A 27,469-nucleotide genomic window follows, 5' to 3' on the forward strand; every position below is an offset into this window, starting at 1 on the left:
CTGAGTGCCGAAGAATTGATGGTTTTGAACTGTGGTCTTGGAGAAGACTCTTGAGAGTCCCTTGGACTGCAAGGAGATCCAACCAGTCCATCCTAAAGGAAATCAGTCCTGGGTATTCATTGGAAAGACTGATGTTGAAGGTGAAACTCCAATACTTTGGCCACCTGATGCGAAGAACCGACTCATTTGAAAAGACCCTGATGCTGGGAAAGATTGAAGGTGGGAGGAGAAGGGGACGACAGAAGGAGATGGTTGGATGGCATCACCGACTTGATGGACATGAGTTTGAATAAGCTCCTGGAACTGCTAATGGACAGGAAAGCCTGGCGTGCTGCAGTCCGTGGGGTCGCAAAGAGTCAGACACGACTGAGTGACTGAACTGAACTAATTTCATCTTTACACATGTTCCAACTTTCTCACAGTGTGAAAGTGCCACCTGAATCTGAACAGTAGAATTTTTATTACTTGTAAAATATTGTGTAACACTCACTTATGAAAATATTTATAATACCACATAAACTTTTAAGACATTTGCTCTTAAAATTTAAAAGCAATACATAATTATATACTCGTTATAAACTTATTCAGACAATCTGGAAATGTTATGGTTTCCTGCTTCCCCACCTGCTCGCATCCTCAATCCCATTTTCATTTTCAAAGGAAACTACTGTCATAGTCCAGTATGTGTCCTTTCGGGTATTTTTATGTGCGTTAGCTATTTATACATGTTTGTTGTTGTTGTTTAGTCGCTAAGAGGTGTCTCACTCTTTTGCTACCGCAAGGGCTGTAGCCCGCCAGGCTCCTCTGTCCGTGGGATTTCCCAGGCAAGAATACTGGAGTAGGTTGCCATTTCCTTCTCCAGGGGATAGTCCCGGCCAGGGATCAGACCTGTGTTTCCTGCATTGCAGGTGGATTCTTTACCACCGAGCCACCAGGGAAGCCCATTTCTGCATGTTTATATATATTATTATTTGTTTGCGTATTGTTCTGTGATTTATTTTTTCATTTTTCACTTAACAATATATCTGGGCGATCTTTCCATCTCTGTACATTTACACCTATCTATCATACTTAAAAAAATTTTTTTATTGTGGTTAAATAATATAGAACATAAAATTTACTATTTTAAGTGTACAATTCAGTGGCATTAAATATATTCATATTGTTATGCAACCATGACCACTATCCACTCTGGTAACCACTCTTCTACTTCCAGTCTTTATGAATTTTTTCTAGGTACCTCATGTAAGAGGAATCATACAATGTTTGTCATTTTACGTCTGGCTATTTCACATAGCATAATGTTTTTAAGGTTCATCTATGTTATAGCATCTACTTTATTTTTAACTATTACATAATATTCAATATTAAATTATCCCCCTACTGATGGAGCATAGGTTGTTTCCAATGTTTAGCAATTACAGGAAGTGTTAGATCTGCTTATAGGTATACTATATTGACTATTCCTGGAGTCTCTCAGCCTTTGTAAATGTGTCTGTGTATGTATTTTTCCTTAGGTTGATATGGAAGTGACCCTTCCAGGTGAGGGTAAAGACCAAACCTTTAAAGTGTCTGTTCAGTGGGTGTCAGTTGTGAGCCTTCAGTTACTTTTAGAAGCTTTGGCCGGACACTTGAATGAAGTCCCAGATGACTCAGTTCAAGCACTTGATGTTATCACAAGACACCTTCCCTCCATGAGGTCAGTCTGAATTCTCTGCCACAAATGTCAGACTTTTGTTGGTAGGTTGCATCGGTGCCCATGACTTTATGCCCATGCATAAATCACAGCTCAAACTTGAACCTAGTTTGCAAAGTTAAGAGTGAAATGAAAGATCCTTTCAAGTTTTTATTGTGAAACATGCAAATTCTTGTTTCTTCAGGTACACTCCGGTGGGTCGCTCCTTTTTCTCACCTCCTGAAGGTTACTACCACCCTCTGGGAGGGGGCAGGGAGGTTTGGTTTGGCTTTCATCAGTCTGTGAGACCTGCCATGTGGAATATGATGCTCAATATTGATGGTAGGATGGAACTCCGTTACCGTTTACTCTTTGGGCTGGTTTTTGGTCTTTTCCCTTTCCCTGAAGCTAAGTATCCTTCTCTGTTTTAGTATCTGCAACTGCTTTCTACCGGGCTCAGCCTATCATTGAGTTCATGTGTGAAGTTTTAGACATTCAGAACATCAATGAACAAACCAAACCTCTAACAGACTCCCAGCGTGTCAAGTTTACCAAAGAAATCAGAGGTAGGTATTTGCATCATTGTGATCTTGGTTAGGCAGCTCAGTGTGGTCCAAGGAGCATTGTCTCATAGTCAGACACCCTAGGGCTTCCATCCCATTCCTTCCAGTTCTATCACTGGGGCTTTGGGCAAGTTACTTAACCACTGTAAGCCTTAGTGTATTCATGTCTAAGGTAAAAATAATGATATGAATCTTGTAAGGTTGCTGTGAGAATTAAATGCAACTGGGTGTATAAACTTCTAGCACCCATCAGGCACTTAGTAACTGTTACTTTTATTCACTTGAAAATCTCCATTTTAATAAAATGGAAGGACTGAAATGTCTCATGGGTGCCCACTCCTTCTGTGATGTTCCCCCAGTGTTCTCTGACTGGGGCAGAGATGGATACCCCTGGTGTTCGCCTGTATGTGTGTGTGTGGGAGTGTGTGTGTTTCCCTAGGTGTCTAACTTCACATGCTGTTCTTGCTCCCCTTCCCCCATCCCTCATCTCCTTGCATTCCCCTGTGTCTTCCTCTGCCCTCTGGGGTTCAGGGTGGCCCTCCTCCTGGCTTCCTGGAGAAGCCGAGAGAAGGATCAGGATGAGAGAGTCTCAGATTTCTAAGATTTCTCAGATTAATACAATAATACAAGTTTGTTTATTCTCAGAATTTCTTAGCTTTACTTGTTAGCTATCTCTTCTCATTATGCCATAAGCTTCATTAGGGCTACCTCTAGGTCTAAGACTTAAGTCAGCACTAAACCATGATTGATGCATGATATATATTTATTGAATGAAGTAATACACTAAAGTAGGTTGCTAGTCTTCACTCATCTGGGTTCTAATTTTTTCTGCTTGGCTGAGGCTTTTTTGCACATGCATGATGAAATTGTTCCCATGTTTGCAAACTTTGTCTTGTACAATGTCATGCCTTTCTAAAGAAAACCTTCAAATCTTTTTTTGTGTGTGGTCACTATGATTTTAATTAATACTGATGTTTTGATTTTTTTTTTTTAACTTCAGGTCTGAAAGTTGAGGTGACCCATTGTGGACAGATGAAACGAAAATATCGAGTGTGTAATGTGACCAGACGGCCAGCCAGTCATCAAACGTATGTTAACCACATCTAAAATTGTACCATTACATTTTTTGTATCGAAGGAAGCTACTATAATAATTTGAGAAATTGGTGTCCCATTTTAGCACTAGTGGTAAAGAACCCACCTGCCAATGCAGGAGACACAAGAGACATGGGTTCAATCCCTGGGCCAGGAAGATCCCTTGAAGGAGGGCGTGGCAGCCCACTCCAGAAGAATTCCATGGACAGAGGAGCCTGGAGGGCTACAATCCAAAGTGTCACAAAGAGTCGGACACAGCTGAAGTGACTTAGCAGGCACGCACACATTATAATTAAAAAAACTCACCCAGATCTTCATTTTAAACACCAAAGCTTTTAAAAAGCTTTTAAATGTTTTTGATAGAAATACTAATAAAATGTATTTCTTGCCTTTAAAATATGCTGAACATAGATCAACTTTCATATAATGGTGCAGGGTCATCGTTATAAACATCATTTATTCTAGGGTTGTAATTCTCAGTGCATGGCCCAAAAGGATCTAAAGAGCTATATGTCATAAAAGCTGTCATGGGAAGATATATATTGCTTTGAGTTTTATGTGGATTTTTCTCCCCTCTTTTGTAGCTAACTGTCATTTCTTCTGGCTGTCAGTGTGTATGGCATGCCTCCAGCAGCAGATTCATTTATACTTCCTCAATTTCATTTTTCTAATCACCTAACTTCTAATCCACTGTGAACTGTGCCTAACGAGAAAATATATATGAAAGTGCTTTTTAAATTACCATATATGTAAGTTTTATTCTTGTAATCAAGATCATTAAACTCATGTCTGGCATAAATATAAATGTTGGCTTTTCTAAGAGCATGAACTTAACTATGTTAACTTTACATTATTTTACATACTTACTAAGAAGACTTTTTCAAACAAGTGTAATCAAAATCACCTACATGACTTTGCTCTAGATAACTGAAATTTTAGAGTGGCCTCTGGATAAATGTAGTATATCAATTCAGTCTGATTTGAACATGTTCTTCAGTATGAACTCATGTACATGTCACATGAATTTCTTGTTATAAAGTGATATTCTATTTATTCTTTGTGTTATACCATTGAATGCATTCTCTAGGGAAAATAAAAGTCACTATAGCATTTGTTATAGTGAAAGATTTATAGCATTTTTTAAAAAATCCTGTCTTTTTTCATTATTTATTTACTGCATGTTACCCTATAAGGATGGGCTTCCCTGGTGGCTCAGCGGTAAAGAATCTGGTTGCAATACAGGAGACCTGGGTTTGATCCCTGGGTTGGGAAGATCCCCTGGAGGAGGGTTTTCCACCCACTCCAGTATTCTTGCCTGGAGAATTTCATGGACAGAGCAGCCTGCTGGGCTGCAGTCCATGTGATCGCAAAGAGTCAGACACAACTGAGTGACTAAGCACAGCACAGCACACCCTCTAAGAATAATTAAACTTATAGAACTATATAATGTTTGCTTAAAAACTGAAAGCACATAGATTTAAATATCACATAGATGATCCTCACTGCATTATTACTTTGTGGGGCATTAACAGTTAAAAAACAAGATTTAAGTTATAACTGTGCCAAGTTGTTTGAGATAATTTGTCTCGTGGAAGAGCCAAATAAAAAGTCTTTTAAATCACATTCTCCAGTTTGTATCAAGTATCTTGACATGGTCTCAAGTTCATGTATTTGGTTTTGTGGACTCCGAATCGACATATATTTGTCCTGGTTTGGGGATCTGAAAATGTGGCCCCAGTAACTATGCTGCACTCATTTTACCAGTTCTCTTAAGCAATTAAAACTCATAAGTGGATGGTCCAGGACTGTATTTGCATTAACTCATCTCTAAGAAGTCAGCAAGAGGGACTTGCTGGTGGTCCAGTGGTTAAGACTCCATGCTCCCAATACAGGGGGCCCAGGTTTGATGCCTGGTCAGGGAACTGCATGCTGCAACTAAGACCCGTGCAGCAAAAAAAAAAAAAAAAAAAGCCAGCAAGAGATTGTGTTTATATTGATAAATGTTAACTGATCTTTAGTGAATCTGTGTATTTTCTGGTTCTGCAGCTTCTCAATTTAAGTTCTTTTTCCCTTTTAATTAAATTTTTTTCTCATCCTAGCTTCAACAAACAAACATGGAAAATTCCAAGACAGTCGCTGTCTTGATTAAAGACTAAGATGGCTTAAGCGAAAATGGCTAAATAAAGATTGACCTTTGTTTTTTAAGTGATTGGTCAAAGTAGACAATGTTAGTAGGCTTTTGTTTGCTTGCTTAAAAAAAAAAAGAGCTTGAAGAAATTTCTAAAAAGATATTCTCTCTTATAGGTTTCCCTTACAGTTAGAAAATGGTCAAGCTATGGAATGTACAGTAGCTCAATATTTTAAGCAAAAGTACAATCTGCAGCTGAAATACCCCCATCTTCCCTGTCTCCAAGTGGGACAAGAACAAAAGCATACATACTTGCCACTTGAGGTAAGCTAAACTAAATTTTCTTTTCCAGTCTGCCAGTCTCTTGAATGTGTGTTTGTGTGTTTTAAATTCATGTTCTAAACTAGTGATAGAATTTAATATTAATCTCTGAAATATTTTGGATGGGTAACTTCACCTTATAGCAGAATTTTCATTTGTTTGGAAATGGAAGATGTAAGCTGCACTTCAGCAAATCTTAAGATACAGAAGCCCAAGACACAAACTAATTCCTCTTTGCCTCTTGATAGGTTTGTAATATAGTGGCAGGACAGCGATGTATAAAGAAGCTCACAGACAATCAGACTTCCACGATGATCAAGGCCACAGCAAGATCTGCTCCTGACCGACAAGAAGAAATCAGTAGACTGGTCAGTAAGGCATGGTCTTTAAGATAAGCTAGCTTTCAGATTAAAAAAAGAGACAATAGAAAATGCCGGATGGGACACAGTTACTCTTTGGTTTTTATATATGCAGGCTTTCCTGTTCTTTAGGTGAAGAGTAACAGCATGGTGGGTGGACCTGACCCATACCTTAAAGAATTTGGTATTGTTGTCCACAATGAAATGACAGAGCTCACAGGCAGGGTTCTTCCAGCACCAATGCTGCAGTACGGGGGCCGGGTAAGCCTTTTATTTTATTCAACAAGTTTCTTCCAACAATACCACACTAAATTTACCCATTGCTTTGCTCATTGTTGCTTTTTGTCTTTTGACTAATATCAAATAGAGTTTTATGTATCCTCTCATCAACTTTAAAATGGACTTAGATTGTAATGTCTTTTCTCTGTTTCTTTTGTTTGTTTGTTTTAAAGAATAAAACGGTAGCCACACCCAACCAGGGTGTCTGGGACATGCGAGGAAAGCAGTTTTATGCTGGCATTGAAATTAAAGTTTGGGCAGTTGCTTGTTTTGCGCCTCAGAAACAATGTAGGGAAGATTTACTAAAGTGAGTATCTTCATATTTTCGACTTAGTAATATCCCTTGCAGATATGAAAATACCATCTTTATGTGAATGTGCTGTGTACACTGGCACTGAATCCCTGACTCCTATAGTGACACCATCTGGCTATAGGAAAAAGACCCTGTTCTTATAATGAATTGCAAACCTGGGAATTAGCTTAAGAATCTGACTCAGATGCCGACATTTTAGAGCAGAAATCTGTGACTAACAAGGTTGAAGTGGTGCTGATTGGCAATTTCTTGAGTTCTTAGAGATGCTTCCTTTGGGGTTAATTGTACCTTTCCAGATAAGATAAAAACTAGTTCATTTTTAATTATTGTAATTAACTAGGGAGCTTGTCTGACTGCAAGGTCACTGATTCAGATCTTCGGTTCACATCTTACAGATGCGGTTATCTATATAAATGAGGTTAGTGAGCAGGGTGGAAAAATTAACACAGGAAAAGGGAACTAGGGTGAAAGAAAGGAATCCTACAAAATATTGGCAAATGCACCAAAGAAGTTATCCTGAAAACTTTATACATAGACTGGAGTAACTTCTCAAATCCAAAATTTAAACCTTGACTGTGAATTTTGCTTTTTCTTAAAATGATGGTTTCTTTGGCATTGTTATGGAATCAAATCTGTTACGAGTTTGAATATAATCCCAAATATGGTGATTTTGTGACAGAGTGTTACCCACCTATTCTTGTACCTGGCTTGCCAAAATACACGTTACCTGAAATTTTGACCTTGCTTTTATCTTCAGTCCTGAATCACTGACTTGAATGTTTAAAGAAATTCTTTGAACAGGAATGCTATTCTAGGCCCTGAGGCCCAGCTGAGGCATAACTTTTTTTTTTTAATTCCAAATTATAATCTGATAGTTTAGTAATACAGAATCTTCTGCATTATAATTGCAGTGATAGAACTTCTAGGCTGTTTTTGGCAACCAGTTAAAGATGGGCTTTTTTTGTTTGTTTGTTAATAATTTTGGCTAAAAATGTACAAAACTGAAAGAAATATCTTAGAGGGAGCTAAATGCCAAGAATGTGCCCTGAAATGAGAGCACTGTGCCACCGATTCTATTTTAACAGGAGTTTCACGGACCAGCTCCGTAAAATCTCTAAGGATGCAGGAATGCCCATCCAGGGTCAGCCATGTTTCTGCAAATACGCACAAGGTGCTGACAGCGTGGAGCCCATGTTTAAACACCTGAAAATGACATACGTGGGCCTGCAGCTTATAGTGGTTATCTTGCCTGGGAAGACGCCAGTATATGGTATGGACCCCTTTCATGTTGAATGAGGGATGATTTCAAGTAATTGGTGTAGCATTCAGGATAAACTAGCTTATGCTGCAGTCAAAACCAACCCAGAACTCTCAGTGGCTCAAAACAACAAAGGTGTTTTTTTTGCTCTTGCTATGTGCCCATTGAAGGTAAATTGCAGCCTCTGTGCCATGTCATCATATCATTTTCACTCCGGAACCCAGTCACTGTTTGGAACGTTGCTGGCCCCAAGGCAGAGAGAAAACAACTCTGGAGAGTTGCTTTTTTTTTTTTTTTTAACACAGAAAGCCTGGGGAGGTTTTTATTTATTTTGTGTTTTTTTGTGGGGGAGTTGTTTTGGCCACACCCCGAGGCATTTGTGGTCTGTGTTCGACCAGGGTTCAGACCCACGCTCCCTGCATTGGAAGGGTGGAGTCAACCATTCAACCAACAGAGAAGTCTCTGGAGGGTTCTTAGCTTCTGTAATTTCTTGGCCACAGACAACTATATGGCCCACCCAACCTGGGATAGGGGGCAGGAGATGCAGTGGAAATGAGGGCAGTGCAATTCTACCATAGCCCCCAAAGTAGGGAGAACTAGAATGTCTGGTGAGAAGTACTTAGGAGTATCAGGAAGGGGGAGCCTACCACTTCCAGAACAGGAACTGCTTAGTGTGTATCTCTTATAAGAGGAATGATACAAATTTCTTTTGGTTATCATCTAAGCAAAGGCTTTGGAGACTACATAGACCAACGATTTGAACTTTATAAAATGTCTTCAGTTCTCTGTATATTTGTATCTTTTGTTAGTTTCTCTTTTTCTATCGTGTTTAGAGCAGGAAGGGAGTTGGAGGAAGGAAAAGAATCCCTTACAATTCAAAGGGCTGGTGTGTGTACTAAGGAAGGGAAGCTGGGGAGCTTAATTTCTTTGCCCAGACCAGTCCTGTGAGAAAAGGAACCTCGAGACTTTTGAGTGAGTGGTGGCAGGCAGCATGGTGGAACAGAGGAAGTGAGCTGGCTTCCAGGCCTGCAGGAGAGAAGGGAAGGGAGAGGACCTTTCAAAAAAAAAAAAAAAAAATTGCCCTCAGGGTTTAGCAGATAAAAGGACCACATATGAATAGCTGGTAGCACAATGTACAATATATGGTAGGCACTCTGTGAAAGTTAACATGTAGGAGTTTTCCCCCTTTACTTCTAGTATTTTGGCGAATATATCAACATTTACAATGAATTAATAAACTTATTTTTGTAGCGGAGGTGAAGCGTGTTGGAGATACGCTTCTAGGAATGGCTACACAATGTGTCCAGGTAAAAAATGTAGTGAAGACCTCACCTCAAACCCTTTCCAACCTTTGCCTGAAGATAAACGCAAAGCTTGGAGGAATTAACAACGTGCTTGTACCTCATCAAAGGTAAGATCCTGAACTCTGTGTTTTCCATTTGTTTTTTAAAATCTAACTTACATAATTTACAATAAAACAGATCTGATACACATATGCACTCCTGTAACCCTCATCCAGGTTAAATATAGAACATGTCTGGCTCTTCACCAGGCTTCCTTGTGGCCCCTCTCAGTAGATAACCCCTGAAGGTACCGCTAGACTTCCCTGATTGATGGCTCACAGGAGCCTGGCGGGCCTGGCCCACCACGTGTGTGTATGTATACACAACAAGTAAAATAAATGTAAATTACGTGGTCAAAGTGATAAATACTATGGAGAAAAACAGAATAGGGAAGGAGACGAGCTTTATTCTCTCCCTTAAGTCTCACATCTTGGGGTTTTGGTCCTCGTTTCATGTGCATTCTGCAATTCAGTCTCCATTGTAGAAACCCCAGGATCCTAAGAGAGACTGTTCTGCGCAAGTTCTTCCTTTGGTGGTGGTTTAGTCGCTAAGTTGTGTCTGACTCTTGCAACCCCGTGGACTGTAGCCTGCCAGGCTCCTCTGCCCAGGGGATTCTCCAGGCAAGAATGCTGGAGTGGGTTGCCATTTCCTTCTCCGGGGGATCTTCCCAACCAGGAATCAAACCTGGATGTCCTGCATTGCAGGCAAATTCTTTACTGGCTGAGCTATGAGGGAAGCCCAAGTTTCCCTTTTACACACAGAGATTTTGTTAAATTTGGGTTAGGTTCTTTTCTTGACTCTTTCCTTCCTGCTATTGCAGAAGAACCATGTTGGGCTTCCCTGGTGGCTCAGCTGGTAAAGAATCCACCTGCAATGCAGGAGACCTGGGTTCTATCCCTGGGTTGGGAAGATCCCCTGGAGAAGGGAATGGCTACCCACTCCAATATTCTGACCTGGAGAATTCCATGGACTATCCATGGGGTTGCAAAGAGTTGAACACGACTGAGCAACTTTCACTTTCACTTGACTCTTTCCTTCCTGCTATTATTGCAGGAGAACCATGTTGGCTGCTTTAGTCAATTCAGATTCATGATACTGGGTGGCAGGCACTTGGTGGGCCTTATAAGTCTCTCCCAGTGGGCACACCTTTATTCTCTCTCGTAAGATTGTGTCTGTGATTGTATCTGGTGAGCTTGCTAAATGAAAGCATTTTCATCCATATGTCTGAGTGGCAACGTCTCCTTAAATCTGAGCAGGCCCTCAGTGTTCCAGCAGCCTGTCATCTTCCTGGGAGCAGATGTCACGCACCCCCCAGCAGGCGATGGGAAGAAGCCATCCATCGCAGCTGTGGTTGGCAGTATGGATGGCCACCCCAGCCGGTACTGTGCCACGGTTCGCGTGCAGACCTCTCGCCAGGAGATCTCCCAGGAGCTCCTCTATAGTCAGGAGGTAATCCAGGATCTTACCAACATGGTTCGAGAGCTGCTGATCCAGTTCTACAAATCCACACGCTTCAAACCTACCCGGATCATCTATTACCGTGGAGGGGTGTCCGAGGGACAGATGAAACAGGTAATCTCTTTATCCTCTAGCTTCCCTCTGGGGCATCTACATTTTTTTTCTTTTTTGGTCACACCATGTGGCGTCTGGGATCTTAGTTCCCTGACCAGGGATGAAACCTATGCCCCCTGCATTAGAAGCATGGAGTCTGAACCAGTGGGCCACCAGGAAAATTCCCTCTGGGGCTTCTCAGTGTCTGATGGAACTTCCTCCAATCTACCACTCTGGGTAAATCAGATCTGAGAGATACCTAAGAGACAGGCAAGTTCGCAATTAAACATCATTCCATTTCTAACTCCTAGGTAGCTTGGCCAGAACTAATAGCAATTCGAAAGGCATGTATTAGCTTGGAAGAAGATTACCGGCCAGGAATAACCTATATTGTGGTGCAGAAAAGACATCACACACGACTCTTCTGTGCAGATAAAACAGAAAGGGTAAGAACACATAGGATAAGATTTATTACCTGATGCAAGTGAATGTGTTTTTGAGTAGGCATACGTACAATTTTTTTCTAGAAGCAGAAGTGCTTAGTAATAATTTAGTAAACATACTAAATCCGATTGAGCTTAGATGAGCAATTCTGAATGACACAAGTTTCAAGACTGAATATTTCTCTTATGTGACAGTAATACTGGTTTCTAGAGTTTTTAGAAAGGGAATAAAAAGCATGCCAGGTACACTATGGTGATATAGACAAGCTCCAAAGAGAGGGGTTATTTATTTGGACTTTATTGCCATTTGCTACTTTTTGTTATCAATGTCTAAGGCGTGGGTCTAGGGTATAAAGAAGCATTTCTTTTCCAAATAATTTTACCTCAGTGCAGAGGATTTTTAGGGTATGCCCTTTGAATACTTATGATGTCACACTTACTAATCATGGGCAAGTTAAGTTCTCTAAGCTATAATGGTTCTAACTATAAAGTGTGGTAAATATAATACCTAGCTTCCATGGTTATTAAGGGTTAATTTAGTAAATGAATGTTAATTTTGGGTACAATTTCCAACATTTGATTAAAAAAAACATTTTGTGTAGCCTATTTATAATCTGATATTAATGTACAAACTGGTAAATTATAGGCACATAGTACTGAGTGACTTTACTCCTGTGGTCTTTCCTGTGACATTACTTTATCTTTTTCAGGTCCCCTCTGACTGACTCCCAGAGAGGCCAGTTCTTTCCATTGCCTAATCTTGTGGTCTTGTGGGTGATTCTCACTGTTTTCTAGTGCTTGCTTACTTTTTGTCTCTAATCCAAAACTGAGCCGTTTCTTCTCATTTTCTGAATCATTAGAGAACTAAGGTTTTATTCTTGGGCCATAGGTTCATCAATCAGCACAGATTCAAAATATTGTCTTCCAAATTGCCCAGACTCTGACTTGGTAGTACTTCTTAGATTCTGCTAATTCACCTTCCCTGAACTCTTGCCTGAGCTCTAGGCACAAAGTATCCTGCTATTCCCTCCTTCATTGTCACTCTCCATCCCTCTGTCAACTTGCTATTTCTGTAACTTAAGACCTAGATCATTTTTCTAAAATCCCAGTCTATCTCATAGCTTTATTTTTGACCGTCCGGTGTTACTCCTGGCCTTTGAAGACTGACAGTCCCAATCCTTGGTCTACTTTGCACCCCTAACAACACTTACCAACATCTTCAGTCCTCTAAATATGCCTCTTGCCAGTCCCCAGCTCTGAATTAATGCGCTTGCCTGTTTCCTTTGCTTCTACTCTTAGACTGGTTGAAGTTGCTGAGGAAAAAAGTCATTTATTCGATAATGAACCATGTTACAAGTTCTTTTTTTTTTTTTTTTTTACAAGTTCTTGATAGCAAGTCTCAACCAGGCCTTTGATGCTGCAATTTTTTTTTTTCCATTTTTCCTATTCTCCGTAGCATCTGTTCCAATCCTTTATACTCTTCTCAAGTCCCCAACCCTAACCATGACACCTTCATTGCCAACAACTTACATTGCCAGCAATAGAGCAACCTTCTGTTTCCTCCAGAAAACAAAATTGTGAAGACATGAATTTTCTCAGCTTCCTCTCCTCTGCTTTCAAATTTAGCTAAATCTTGTGTTTTCTTACCCTGTTCCTCGAATCTTGAACGCTAACCTCTCCCACTTATGCTTCCCCACTCCAGCCTGTGCTTTTGGTTTGAATCCTTTCTGCCTTCTCCAGAGGCTCACTTCATTAATTATCCATTATTTTTCAAAATTTCAATTTTCTCCATTCCATTGCCTCCTTCTCCTCATCCTCTAAAGTTTCTTAACTTTTCCTCGGGCTTCGCTAAAACTTCCTTTCTCTCTCAGTCTATCTGCCTTTTTTTTTCTTTCCTCCCTTTAATGACCAAACTTACAGGGAAAAAAAGACTTGACTTTCTTTCTGTGCCTTCTCACATAACGTTTCAGTTCTCTGTTGCCTGACTTTGACTTCTTTGACTCCAGCCAGGTTGTTCTCTCAATGACTTGCTCATTTTGAATCCAATGACAGCTTGTCAAATTCCCACGCTGACCTCTCTGCAGCACTTAGGGATGGTTGCCTTCTTTGGACTTAGAAATATGATTTTTCAGGTTCACTACCCACCTCTATAATTAGGCTTTCTTTGACTCTTCTTCTTCCTCTCTCCATTAAACTCTAATGCTTCCTGGCATTTCATATCTCTCTTCTGAATTTCAACTCTCTTTTAGTCTCACCTACTTTTCTGGCTTCCCTGATTTGCTTATTGATTACCAAATCAGTATTTCCAGCCCCAGATTTTCTGTGCAGCTCCTGATCTGTGCTTCTCATTGTCTATCAGTTTACTTAGATGCTCTCTAGGCATTGTGTCAGTCAAAAGAGGCTAGGCTGTGCTTGGTGACAGAAGACGCCAAAGTCTCAGTGGCTTACAAAGATGTATATCTTGCTCACATTACACATTCACTGCAGCCCTCCTGCAGCTGTGACCTTGCTGTGCTCCATTTGAAACCTAGGATGATGGAGAAGCATCTGTCTGGAACTTGGCCAGTCATTGTAGCAGAGGAGAAAAAAGATATACGACAAGCCATATGCTGGCTCTTAAAGCTTCTGCCTAGAAGTGGCGCACTTCGGGCCACATTTTATCAGTCAAAGGAAGTTACATGGCCACTTGTGAGTTAATTGGGTAGGGATGTATAATCTACCCCCACCCCCCGCGCCCCCTCCCCCCGCCAGAGGGTCTCTAGAGTATTTGGCCCCAGTGATCCAATCTACCACAGGCCTTTCAAGCAAAACACATGTAAACCTTTTCCTGATTGTTTTAGGATAATCCAAAACAATAGGATTCTCCTCATCCGAAAGCTCTTCGTCCCCTGATTCTCTGTTCTTCTGTTGCTTGGTATCACTGTGTTAGTTAGCCAAGCTAGACAATTCTTAAGCGTTGTCTTTAAATTCTTCTCCTCTGTTTCCCTCCCCCCTTCCTGTGTTCAGTTGGTCAAACTGTCGCCTGTGTTCTGTCCTGAAATCTCTCGTCTCAACTCTTCCTCTTGTGTGCTCCATCTGCCCGAGGCAGAACTCTTTAGGGTTGCAGAAGGCTCGTAGAGGTCTCCTTGTCTCCATTCCTCTTTCACAGATGCATCCTCCACCTGCTGTCAGGGCTAGGTTTTTAAAATACAGATCTTATCCTGCCACTCCACTGCTCAAAAGTCCTCACGTTTTCCCCATTGCCTATGCTTGAGGGTGCAAAGTGCTTTCTTATGGTGTTCAGTGTCTTCCCGAGGTAGCCAAAGCATAATATTTCAGTTTGCTTTTTCAACATGTACTCATACACCTTCTATTACTGATGTGACTATTTCCATTTCCTATGCACATTGTATATTTTTATCCCTGGAATGACCACATCCATCCCACCTGTTTCCCCCCTCATTTTTATAATAAGATATAATGTAGACACGGTAAAATTCACCATTTTTATTGTACTGTTGTACAAATTTTGACAAATCCATATAGTTGTGTATCTACACCTTAATATGTAAAATGATTCCATCACACGCGCTTGTCTTGTGCTCATTTGTAGTTAACCTTTTTCCTCACCTATAGCTGCTGACAACCGCTGATATATATTCTGTCCCTAGAGTTTTGTCTTTGTCAGGATGTCATATGAAAAGAAGTCATAGCCGTTGGTCTGGCTTCTTTTACTTAGCATAGTGCATTTGAGATTCAACCAAGTTTTTACGTGTATTAATAGCTTGTTCCTTTTTTGTTGGTGGGTAGTATTTTGCGATACAGATGAACCACAGTTTGTTTACCGATTCCTGACTTTAAAGATATTGGAATGTCTTCATTTCCATTTCATCCCCCCTCCATTCAATCTCTATGTATCCTATAAGGCAGGGGTCCCCAACCCATGGACCACAGACCAGTACCAGTCCGAGGCCTGTTAGAAACTGGGCTGTATAGCAGATGAGCAGTGGGCAAGCAAGTGAAGCTCCATCGGCCACTCCCCATCACTCCCCATTGCTCACATAACTGCATGAACCAGCTTCCTCCTCCCCCCAGTCTGTGGAAAAATTGTCTTCCTCGAAACTACTCCCTGGGCTCCAAAACGGCTGGGGACCACTGCCATAAAGCATGGCTCAACGGTTTCCTCCTACCAACTTTTCCCCCTGCCTTCCATAAGGCCCTTACTACATTGTGTTGCTGTCCACTGCATATGACTTTGACGGAGAGGAGGAGGGCAGGGTTATTAGTTCTCTCTGTGCCTCTGTCTCCATCCCCAGCACCTGCTGCAGAGCCTTGCACATGGTGCTCAAGCAATAATTATTAAAATGAACATGACTGGACCCTTTTCCCCCAGAGCAGCACCTCTTTAGGTTCTCATCTGTTGATTCCAAGAGATTTTTAAAAAGAGGATTCTATGGTCAAATAAGTTCAGGAAGTGCTGTTTACTCCTCCCTCTTAAGGGTTATGCATTACTAGATAAAGATTCTGAGAAGTCATGCAATAGAAAGGCCTTTTAACTTTGGTTTAAACCAATGTCCGTCAGATTTCTTTGACCATAAAACACCTAAACACATCCTGCAGAACTAACATTCCTAAAGCATACAGTTTGGGGAAGGATACTAGAATGATTACAACTCAGTTACATTTTCTCTTGTCTAGATAGGTACCCAAGGTCACATATGAATTTGATGGAATGAGACTTTTCTATACTCATGTATTTTTTTATATGAATAGCATATGATATTCAACTGAAGTTAACAATAGTTAAAACGGAGTCAAATAAATTCCCATCAAATTTGTGCCACTATGCTAAATATACTTCCTATATGGAATCTTTCTGTGCAGCTGAAGTGGATGGAAATTGACCAAATAGCAAGATTGTTCTATATTTCTGCTTTTCTGGAAGTTTGATTTTAGAGTTTGATTATAGAAGAACTTGAGAATTTTTAAAATGTAAGCAATCATCTCCTAATTTTGTGGATGGTTAGATTGAGGCCCAAAGATACTATGCTTTGTTCAATGTATGTAGTTGCAAGGAAGGGCCTAGAACTGAAACTTTGGTTTTCCTGATTCTCGTTTCAGTACACTCCTCCTGATAATGCATGCACCAGTGAATTTTTTTATTGATCCTGTACAAGTATTAGTTTTGTTGAACCTGGTGAACCAGTTCGAAGATTCCTTCATCTTAACTTTTACTGGAAGTTGAGTTTTTTTTTTTTAAACTCCAAATAAAGAATAAAACTGATTTTTTCCCCTCAGGAAACTTGTCCATCTTAAATGTCTTTTTTTCCCCTCTGTGAACATACCAGCGTGTCATCTATAAAACTGATGACAATAATGCAGCCCAAAGCCACAGGTAGAATAATTCATTGTCTGCATTCCCTTAGTGAAACCGTGGAGTATATTTGTGTGTGAAAATATTTAAGGATGAAATAGTTGGGCCAAGGGAAATTTACAGAAAATTCAACATCTTGAATTAAACCGATTTTTGAGAGTTCACTTAAGAGCAGTTTACTTACTTGTTACTAATGGCCTGAACCCAGTTTAGCTCTTTGATGACTAATTATACCCTCTTTTTTTGGTAGGTAGGGAAAAGTGGCAATGTACCAGCAGGCACTACTGTGGATAGCACCATCACACATCCATCCGAGTTTGACTTTTACCTCTGTAGTCATGCGGGAATTCAGGTAATTTGGAAGCTGGGAGGTGTTTGAAAATTCAGAAACTAGCTTAAGTAGACTTGTTATTAAACACTGTACATCACTTTGTTAATATTTGTGTCCTAAAACTGTGATCTTTTGGTCTAAGTGTCTCCTCGTAGGTGTGCTAGGCAGGACTATTTCTGAATTTAGGTAGGTTTCCATTCTCCTCTCAGGTAGTAAACCCATGTCAGACCTTGATCATACGATTCTTTCTCCAGGGAACCAGCCGCCCTTCACATTACCAGGTCTTGTGGGATGACAACTGCTTCACGGCAGATGAGCTCCAGTTGTTGACTTACCAGCTATGCCACACCTATGTGCGGTGCACACGCTCAGTCTCCATTCCAGCCCCTGCCTATTATGCCCGGCTCGTAGCCTTCAGGGCAAGGTATCATCTGGTGGATAAGGATCATGACAGGCAAGTTTCTCAGGCAAATAAAATCTTTCTGTTTGTGTTGGCAGCATGTTTCTTTTTAAAAATGAGCTACCATTGAAAACTTTTAGGAAGAACTAAACTTCCTTCTAGGGTTTACATTTCATGGAGCAAATAAAGTTACATGTTCCGACTTTTGGTCCAAAAAGCTGATACTGTGACTTTTGGTCCAAAAAAAGTGCCCAGGCTTGTTCACACTTGTATGGTATGTCTGTCCCCCTTAAAAAGGAATCCCATTTGGAACTGCCTGTGGTTTTCCCTTAGAGCCAAATGCATTTCAGTTCTGCTCAAGTACTAAGCAGCCTCGCAAGACGTCCAGCCCAGTGCCCTGGCTCCAGTCAGAGCAATTACAGGCCTGTGGATTCGGTTCATGCAAGGGGGAGGTCCTGACCAGGTCACTTTACTTTTAGTACAGTCTTGGAGAATGCATCAGAAGGAACCTGGGTTTGTGTTGAGAAGACCTGGGGTACCAGACCATTCTCAGCCCCTAAATAAAGATCTCAAAAGAATCAGACATATTGACCTGTTACTGAGCTTCTATTGAGTAGCTAAACAAGTTCTCTCCATTAATTTTTCTTTTCAAATGACCATCTGTGAAGTGTAGCAGTTTCTGGGCTCTTCCCCAAGTCTGAATTCAGCTGGTAAATAGTAGACATTCCACTGCGAGTCTATTTCTGTACGGGTTGAAAGTACACTATTATGGAAAATGCCCAGCTGTGGCTTTGTACCTTTCATTCTGTAATATACGTATTCATTCAACATATTTATTAGGTATTCACTGTGTACCCAGGACTGTGCTAGGTACTATAAACAGTAAGTTGAGGAAGACATGTCTCCTGGGATTTTATGTTTCAGTATGGTAGACAATACAGGCAAACATAAAATGGACGATTAGCTCAAAGCAGTAGAGATGAAAGTGCAGTTGAACATCAGAGGAAAGTCTGTTAGAGATTTCATAGCTGGATAGGTAAGATTTGGCTCTATAAAGAAGAGAAAAGAATTTTCCAGGCAGAGGGAATAACGGACACAAAGAAGACAAGTGACGTGTTTGGACAGTAGCAAGTTTTCTTTGACTGGAGCATTTGAATAGAGAATAGCAGGCATGAAGCTGGAAAAGTATGTTAGAGCAAGATTATCTTTGTTAAAAGTAAAAGGCTACTCATGGGATAGTTCAGTTCAGTTCAGTCGCTCAGTCATGTCCGACTCTTTGCGACCCCATGAATCGCAGCACGCCAGGCCTCACTGTCCATCACCATCTCCCAGAGTCCACTCAGACTCACGTCCATCGAGTCCGTGATGCTGTCCAGCCATCTCATCCTCGGTCGTCCCCTTCTTCTCCTGCCCTCAATCCCTCCCAGCATCAGAGTCTTTTCCAATGAGTCAACTCTTCGCATGAGGTGGCCAAAGTACTGGAGCTTCAGCTTTAGCATCATTCCTTCCAAAGAAATCCCAAGGTTGATCTCCTTCAGAATGGACTGGTTGGATCTCCTTGCAGTCCAAGGGACTCTCGAGAGTCTTCTCCAACACCACAGTTCAAAAGCATCAATTCTTCGGCGCTCAGCCTTCTTCACAGTCCAACTCTCACATCCATACATGACCACAGGAAAAATCATAGCCTTGACTAGACGGACCTTAGTCGGCAAAGTAATGTCTCTGCTTTTGAATATACTATCTAGGTTGGTCATAACTTTTCTTCCAAGGAGTAAGCGTCTTTTAATTTCATGGTTGCAGTCACCATCTACAGTGATTCTGGAGCCCCAAAAAATAAAGTCTGACACTGTTTCCACTGTTTCCCCATCTATTTCCCGTGAAGTGATGGGACCAGATGCCATGATCTTCGTTTTCTGAATGTTGAGCTTTAAGCCAACTTTTTCACTCTCCTCTTTCACTTTCATCAAGAGGCTTTTTAGCTCCTCTTCACTTTCTGCCATAAGAGTGGTGTCATCTGCATATCTGAGGTTATTGATATTTCTCCCGGCAATCTTGATTCCAGCTAGTGTTTCTTCCAGCCCAGCATTTCTCATGATGTACTCTGCATAGAAGTTAAATAAGTAGGGTGACAATATACAGCCTTGACATACTCCTTTTCCTATTTGGAACCAATCTGTTGTTCCATGTCCAGTTCTAACTGCTGCTTCCTGACCTGCATACAGATTTCTCAAGAGGCAGGTTAGGTGGTCTGGTATTCCCATCTCTTTCAGAATTTTCCACAGTTGATTGTGATCCACACAGTCAAAGGCTTTGGCATAGTCCATAAAGCAGAAGTAGATGTTTTTCTGGAACTCTCTTGCTTTTTCCATGATCCAGCGGATGTTGGCAATTTGATCTCTGGTTCCTCTGCCTTTTCTAAAACCAGCTTGAACATCAGGGAGTTCATGGTTCACGTATTGCTGAAGCCTGTGTTGGAGAATTTTGAGCATTACTTTACTAGCATGTGAGATGAGTGCAGTTGTGCGGTAGTTTGAGCATTCTTTGGCATTGCCTTTCTTTGGAATTGGAATGAAAACTGACCTTTTCCAGTCCAGTGGCCACTGCTGGGTTTTTGCTGGCATATTGAGTGCAGCACTTTCACAGCATCATCTTTCAGAATTTGAAACAGCTCCACTGGAATTCCATCACCTCCACTAGCTTTCTTCGTAGTGATGCTTTCTAAGGCCCACTCGACTTCACATTCCAAGATGTCTGGCTCTAGATTAGTGATCACATCATCATGATTATCTGGGTCGTGAAGATCTTTTTGTACAGTTCTTCCGTGTATTCTTGCCACCTCTCCTTAATATCTTCTGCTTCTGTTAGGTCCATACCATTCTGACCTTTATCGAGCCCATCTTTGCATGAAATGTTCCCTTGATATCTCTAATTTTCTTGAAGAGATCTCTAGTCTTTCCCATTCTGTTGTTTTCCTCTATTTCTTTGCACACTGATCGCTGAAGAAGTCTTTCTTATCTCTTCTTGCTATTCTTTGGAACTCTGCATTCAGATGCTTATATCTTTCCTTTTCTCCTTTGCTTTTCGCCTCTCTTCTTTTCATAGCTATTTGTAAGGCCTCCCCAGACAGCCATTTTGCTTTTTTGCATTTCTTTTCCATGGGGGTGGTCTTGATCCCTGTCTTCTGTACAATGTCACGAACCTCATTCCATAGTTCATCAGGCACTCTATCTATCAGATCTAGGCCCTTAAATCTATTTCTCACTTCCACTGTATAATCATAAAGGATAAAATAGATATTATTCAACAGTCAGTTGGATGTGCGTCACAGAGAAGAGGATGAAGTAAAAGATGACCAAGACTTTGAGCCTAGATGATAGGGGGTAATAATAATTTAAGTAGAGAACTCAGGAGAGATGATAATTTCCCATTTACTAAGCCCTTTGTATCACATGGTGCCCTTAAGAGGTATGTTCAGAAGTTATTGTTATTCTAAAAGATCAAGTTCAGAGGGGTTGTTACTTGTCCAGGGTCCTATAGCTAGTAAGGGGAAGACAAGAGAGGCTGGTGGCATAGTAACAATTGCTGAGTATCTATTATGTTCCAGCACTGTGCTCAGCACATTCACTGATTCATCAAATGGTTACTGAGACACTGTTATATACCAGGCACTAAGGATTTAGTGGTAAGACAGACAAATTTACTAGTTTCTTGGAGATTCTATCCTGGTGGAGGAATAAATAATTATCCAAATAATGATCTTTCAAGTGAAATAAAAGTAGAGGATTTCATGAAAGTATAGTTCATGTGGCTCTGACCTGAACTTCAGAATCAGGGAAGATTTCTTTGGGGGAAATGACATTTAACTGAAAACTAAGGAACACGTGGGCATTAACCAGACTTAAAAGACAGGGAAGTCCTTGCTTAGGCACTGATAAAGATCTGGGTCTTTGCAGACACTATTCTATTTAATTATTGCAACAGTCTAAATAAGTTGTATTTTTCAATTGAGCAAACTGATGTTTAGAGAGACATTACAGATTATCTAAGGAGTCACTGTTTGAGCTCAGGATCTCAAATCCAGTACTATTCATGCTATTTGAAACCTGAAGTTTGAAGTGGTCTTTTGTTACACTGTTTTTTTCTTTCCTTTTTTTTTTTTTTTTTTTACTTTCTTTTCTTTACAGTGCGGAAGGCAGTCATGTGTCAGGACAGAGCAATGGCCGAGATCCTCAGGCCTTGGCTAAAGCTGTGCAAATCCACCATGATACCCAGCACACCATGTATTTTGCCTGAGAGTCTCAGAAAAAGAACTCAACCAGTGTGTTATCCCACGCAGCCTCAAAATGTTTCAAATGCCTACTGCTTCTAGAGAGAGCCAAGTTGACTTCAGGTGGTCTTCTACCAGCAACTCGGAATAGTTGCACTGAATCTATACTTCACAGCACTGTCTGATGCATCAACAAAATTGAGCCATTTTTAAAAAGTAATAGATACTCATAGATTATCTTTTCTGATGCACTGGACTGAATTTTTACCTCATCATGCAAAGGCTGATCAGCCTGAACTTTCTAAAGGACTTTATGAGAAAGGTTTCTATGGACTATTTTGCTAGCTGTGGTGTTCACCGCATCCCTCTAGTCTTCCCAGAGATGATTTTTTTCCTTTTTTCTGTATTCATTGAGTGGGGCGTGTGCATAAATGGGAGAGAAAAACCAAACAATCTACTTTAGTTCAGTGTAACTATTTAATTGTGTGGGTCCATAGGCTTTTTAATGGAGATTTCTGACTTCGCCACTGTAAATGCCTTGAACGAGCATTAATTTTTTTGTAAGTTTTACAGAATTTTATGAGTTTTTACTACTTTTCTCTGTTGATCTCTACAGACTGGTGCTGGTGCAAGTACAGGCTGCCAGGCAATTGCACTATATTCGGCTGCAGATTCAGACAGGCAGTTCTCTTATTTGGTTGACTTTTGTGAATGTGTAACACAGACAAACGTGATGCATGCCGTGATGACAGATAACACTGCCATGGCAAAAATACTCATGTTTCCCCCTCTTTGGAAAAAAAAAATATTAGCTTTTAGTATTTTTCAGAGTTCTCAAAAGTGCCCATTTTATGCTGCTGTGATTTGTTAGATCTAAATGATTTTTAAACTTTTCTCATAGAAAGTTATCTTTGGCAATAAGCATTTTTTTAAGGTCCCTCCTCTTCCTCCCCCTGACAATGTACTTTTTTAGATGAGATTTCGGTATGATTTTTATCAGCTGTTTCTTATAGATCATAATCTGGCAATTTCTGAAGCTGATCAGAAAAGACATATATTTCCATGCCTTTTTAAAGAATTATTTTTAATCTGTTTTATAGTCACAGTTGGTGTCCTATCACTTTGTTTTAAAATAAGCTAGAACCAGGATGCTTCCTTATTGGATAGGCTTTGCCAGTCCTTAGGGTACCTTGAGCGATGCTGCATCTTGCAAAAATGTACCAGCATTTAAAACTTTTTTTCCCTGGGAATCAAGGTCACTCACAATTACTTGTAGCGCAAATGTTTTGCTTCTCTTTCAACCTGAAATACACTTGGTGGGGTTTCCTTCCTTTTATTAAACTAAAGCTGCATAGTAAAGGTCGATTTTTCTTAATAGATTCTGGATTCTGTTCACAGGGAGACAGGATTCCTTTCTTGTTCAAACAAAGGGAGTTGATCTAAAGCAAGCATCAGTTACAATGTGGGGGAAAATGTATTTTGTATTTAGTGTAGATAATACTTTGTGAATGGACAACAGTTACATAGAGTCTTGATAGTTCCAGGCAGTGTTTCCCAGCCCACCTTTTACTGACTTGTAATTCTCTGTCCTGGAACCTTGGGAGTGAGAGCTGGAAGGAGGGATAAAAGGCCCAGAGCCCCTCCATATGGTTGAGGAAGGTGCCGGGGGAGGAGACACATACAATGTGGTAAAACAATTTTGCCACCTCTGTCTAGAAACTGCTGGTGGGGGAAACACTGGATCTAACAGTGAAGGATGTTGCTTGAACTCATTAGCTGATCCAAATCTCTTAAACTAGCCTTCTCAAAACCCCAGCAATATAAAGCACTGTTTTCCTTCAGTCTTTTAAACAAGCTTGTAAATACATTAAAGTTTACATTTCCATGTGCTGTTGATCAGCAATGCCACCAGTGTTTGCTGAGACTGGTCTCCGAGAGTTTTATAATGTATATCGAATCCTAAAAGCTCATTAAGATACGAGTGCAGACATCCTTGTTCTCTGCATAGAGGGGGATGAAAGCAAGCTCTGTAATTGAGGCACAACATGGGCAGGAGTGAAGAAGATGGCAGATGTTAGTTTCTTAAGATTTTCCTTTTTTGCAAATACCTCACTTGGGCACTACAAATCAGCACACGTTGGTGAGGCGCTCGCTGGCTGCTGCTTTTTATTCACACTTGTTCAGGGAGAGCACAGAAAATATCCTTCAGCTTGGCTACCCTTGACCCAAGAGGAGGAAAAACAAAAGTTTTCTTAGGAGATGGAGGACTTGCTGGTGTCCAGGATGTGAAGAACTCTTGGTAGCTGGCTGGCTGATGGGCACCACATTTGGACTTGAGTGCCTCGGACTTGCTTGTTAATAACGCACAGAAGAAGCGTCCCTTCTCACCACCTCCTGGCATGTATGAAGCAGGGAGCGAGGCAGAGTGCCAGGAAACCCTGACTCGCCTGCCTGCTGTTGGGCTATATGCTCGACCTTGAACTATAGTTCGTAAGACCTCAGTCAGTCCTAGTACACTGGGGCAAATCAGTGTAGTGGTGGAGGAAAAGCCGGGAGGCCTATTTTTATAGGAAAACAGTACCTTGAAGGGTGCAATGCTATGGTTTTAGACAAAAGGAAGGACAGAGAATTGAGACTGTTGGGGAGAAAAACTTGCTGAGGGGTGAGTCTTTAAGAGGTAATCACTGCAGAATCAGAGCCGCAGCAATACTCTTGCATGCAGGTCTGAAAACATAGTTTTAATTTGGCGTGACAGTTGGAACACAGTGCACCCCGGGACTGACTGAATCATTATGCATGTGTCAATCAATGGGAAGTGTGCATTCTCTAGGAGTAGGTTTAGACTGTTGGGTTGTTTTTTTTTAATGCCGCCTGTTTAGGCACTGTCATGTGGTGTGAAAGATTTAAATGTAGCAATGCTAAAGAGTAACAATTTGGGGAGAAGGCACAGGGACCTTCAAAGAGTGGTGAAGATCCAAATGTTGAACCCATGATGTTTTGTTGTGGTGGTTAGCTGCCAAGTGAACTCACTGGCTGAACACAGCCAGTACTCTGGCAGGCAGAACATATTCACGCGTACTATAATTTCTATTTGCTGCTTCCAAAGGTGACGATTTACAAGCAGACATATTCTATACAGTCTGTGTTTTAGGATCTGGTGCCCAGTCTATATCAGAGCTTACCTAACTGGCTCAGCTACCTGTATGAAAAGGTAATCCACTGTTTAACCGGGCCCACCCTCTCCACCCTGCCCTAGCGACCCTTTGTGGATGTGCTGTAAGATTTTCTTGCTCAATAGCAAGGTGGTAGCTCTGCTTTCATTTTAAGAAAGTGGAGGCTGAGGGCATTGTATCAATACTGCTTCAACTCCAAGGACTTTTCCTTGCAAAATTAAAGGGAAGATCTTGTTATTGATTAACCATTCTCTTATCCCTTGCTATTGACATATTCATGCTCTTTCTATGTCTAGTGACTGAAAAAAATGTTTGCATTTGTTCATTTGACTAATGGTGTCATTTTTGTTTCGATATTGTTAGACTTGTAATGTTTTAAAATGTATTTTTATTAAATTTGGACTGGATGTATGTCTCTAGCAATACGAGGTACTTTTTAAACTATTAAGGGAGGGGTGATATCCCCATGTTGAGATAAGATGATGGTTGTTTAAATTTGCAAATTTTTTTTTTGGCCTGCAGGGATATTTTGTGTTCATGTGTCCAAAAATGAATAAATTGGCATTGTTTTGCCAAATATTGTTTTGTTTTGTTTTTGTCAACTGCCTAAAAAATATAGATTATACTATCATAGCAATACACATGGTTACTTTTTAAAAAGAAGTTTGAGAAGGAAGAACAATGGGAAACTTCATGTTTGTGACTCCTGGGTCTCCCTATTTTTAGAAATTGGCATTTGGGAAATTTAGAAGAGTTTCTCGGAACATTTCACGTGTGAAAACGGACAAGCTTCATCCGGGTTCTGGGTATAGCTCTTAACAGGAAGATCTATTTCAGTGATTTTCTGAGAAAAATCTGCAGGCTCCAGAGGGCAGTATGGCCACATACTTTATAAGACTGACTTCTTGAGAGGAGGAGCTGCCCGAATTCACCCATCCTGGGGCTATCCAATCTCCTGTCTTTTAATTTTTAACAGCAAAGCTCTTTTGTTAAGTTATGGCAAGGATAATGCAGAGATTTATACAATGTGGCACTTATACTCAGGTAATTTATAGTTTACCAAAGGACCAAGTCCTGCTAATAGCCAACTTTACTACAGGTAGTTATTTTTTCCCATCAGTACAGTATCCTCTTCTCCATATTTGTTATCAATCATTTATCATGAGCCCAGAATATGCCAAGCTCTGCCTAGGTTGCAACACAGAAAAGTAAAAACTTAATTCTTCAAAGAATTCATTTTAATACAGCATAATGTGGGGAGGAGGAGGCAGCAAGATTAACATTATCTGAGTGCCCAGTGTATGCAGTCACTTTATATTGACATCCCCAAAACAATCCTTTGAGGTCGATAGTGGTAGCCTCATTTTAAAGATGAGGAGTCAAAGCTAGAATCTGAATCCAGGCCTCTCTAACTTCATTATACCTGCTACTGAGCATGAAGCTATAGGAACTTGAAAAGGGCAACAACTTTTTGTCATGGGACGTCAGGAAAGACTCTACAGAGTCATGAATTTTGGGGTAGTTCATGAAGCATGAGACTTTGCCAGGTGAATAAGAAGGGAACCAGGGGATTCTAGACATTCAAGTTCCTTACAGTAGGTTATAGTAGCTATAATTTTTATCTACCCCAATTCTTTCACTTATTACTTCTTTAGGTAATAGAATCCCTCTTTCCTATGGGAACCCCATTATTTTGTGTGTTTCAAGTGAGTCCAAATGGCCTTCCTCCTGCTTCATCCCCTACCATTTGTGTTACAGTCATGTACATCCATGCGGGATGTGTTACAATAGCTACAATGGATCGTGTGCCCACTGTTGGGGGCGGGGGTGCAGTGTGGCCAGCAAGCAGGGGAGTCACAACATCGTTACAAGGTATGTGCCTCTTCGGTCTCTTGGCTCAAAGCCGTTGTCTTTATTCTCCAGAAGCTATTGGCATGTCTTTAAGGAGAAGAAAAAAATCAGGTGGGGAAACCAGCAACTATATTACAAGTTGACTGGAGAAGGAGAGAAATTATTTTAGTTTAACAAACATTTCTAAAGCTCCTATTTTGTGCCGGGGAATACAAGGATGAAAGACAAAGTTCTGGTCATTGAAAAGTTCACTTGGGAGCCGTATATGTCACGAGGTAGCTTTGAGGGTTAAGTACTATGAGAAATATTTACGTGAAACCATGGGACCCCTTCAGTCACTAACCCAGTTTGGCGAGATTAAGGAAGGCTTCTTAGATGACATGACTGAGCTGTCTTACAAATAATGCGTGCATGCTCAGTCATATCTGATTCTTTGCAACCTTGTGGACTGTAGCTTGCCAAACTCCCCTGTCTGTGGGATTTTCCAGGCTTGAATACTGAAGTGAGCTGCCATTTCCTCCTCCGGGGGATCTTCCTGACTGAGGGATCGAACCTGCGTCTCTTGGGTCTCCTGTGTTGCAGCTGGATTCTTTACCACTGAGTCTTATGAAGAATAAATGAGTTTTACAAGGTGGAAGTAGGAATTCTTGTCATGGGCAAAGACACAGAGGCGAAAACAAAGATCATTACTTGTTTGGATGAATTACAAGTAATTTCAATACTCTTAGATTGTAAGGGGTGTGTAGGGAGAAGTGATGTGTTAGAAC

General features: G+C 40.8%; 1 protein-coding gene across 4 annotated transcripts in view; it reads left to right on the top strand.

The window, feature by feature from the left end:
• AGO4 (argonaute RISC component 4) overlaps nt 1-25,428 on the top strand; it is a 38,612-nt gene extending 13,184 nt beyond the window's left edge. For 2 of the 4 annotated variants that reach the window (XM_027967784.3, XM_060419326.1), the window contains exons 4-18: nt 1,518-1,699; nt 1,881-2,017; nt 2,107-2,241; nt 3,239-3,326; nt 5,637-5,784; nt 6,030-6,149; nt 6,273-6,401; nt 6,593-6,726; nt 7,818-8,002; nt 9,242-9,401; nt 10,590-10,905; nt 11,196-11,330; nt 16,931-17,032; nt 17,266-17,465; nt 21,596-25,428. In XM_027967784.3, coding sequence (XP_027823585.1) covers nt 1,518-1,699; nt 1,881-2,017; nt 2,107-2,241; nt 3,239-3,326; nt 5,637-5,784; nt 6,030-6,149; nt 6,273-6,401; nt 6,593-6,726; nt 7,818-8,002; nt 9,242-9,401; nt 10,590-10,905; nt 11,196-11,330; nt 16,931-17,032; nt 17,266-17,465; nt 21,596-21,704 — 2,280 coding nt within the window. In that variant the 3' untranslated portion in view covers nt 21,705-25,428. The remainder of the gene's footprint in view (nt 1-1,517; nt 1,700-1,880; nt 2,018-2,106; nt 2,242-3,238; nt 3,327-5,636; nt 5,785-6,029; nt 6,150-6,272; nt 6,402-6,592; nt 6,727-7,817; nt 8,003-9,241; nt 9,402-10,589; nt 10,906-11,195; nt 11,331-16,930; nt 17,033-17,265; nt 17,466-21,595) is intronic. The other 2 variants (XM_042245371.2, XM_042245375.2) reach the window with 2 other exon arrangements.
• The last annotated feature ends 2,041 nt before the right edge of the window (nt 25,429-27,469 follow it).

Source organism: Ovis aries, chromosome 1 (assembly GCF_016772045.2).
Source record: "Ovis aries strain OAR_USU_Benz2616 breed Rambouillet chromosome 1, ARS-UI_Ramb_v3.0, whole genome shotgun sequence".
NCBI classification, from domain to species: domain Eukaryota; kingdom Metazoa; phylum Chordata; class Mammalia; order Artiodactyla; family Bovidae; genus Ovis; species Ovis aries.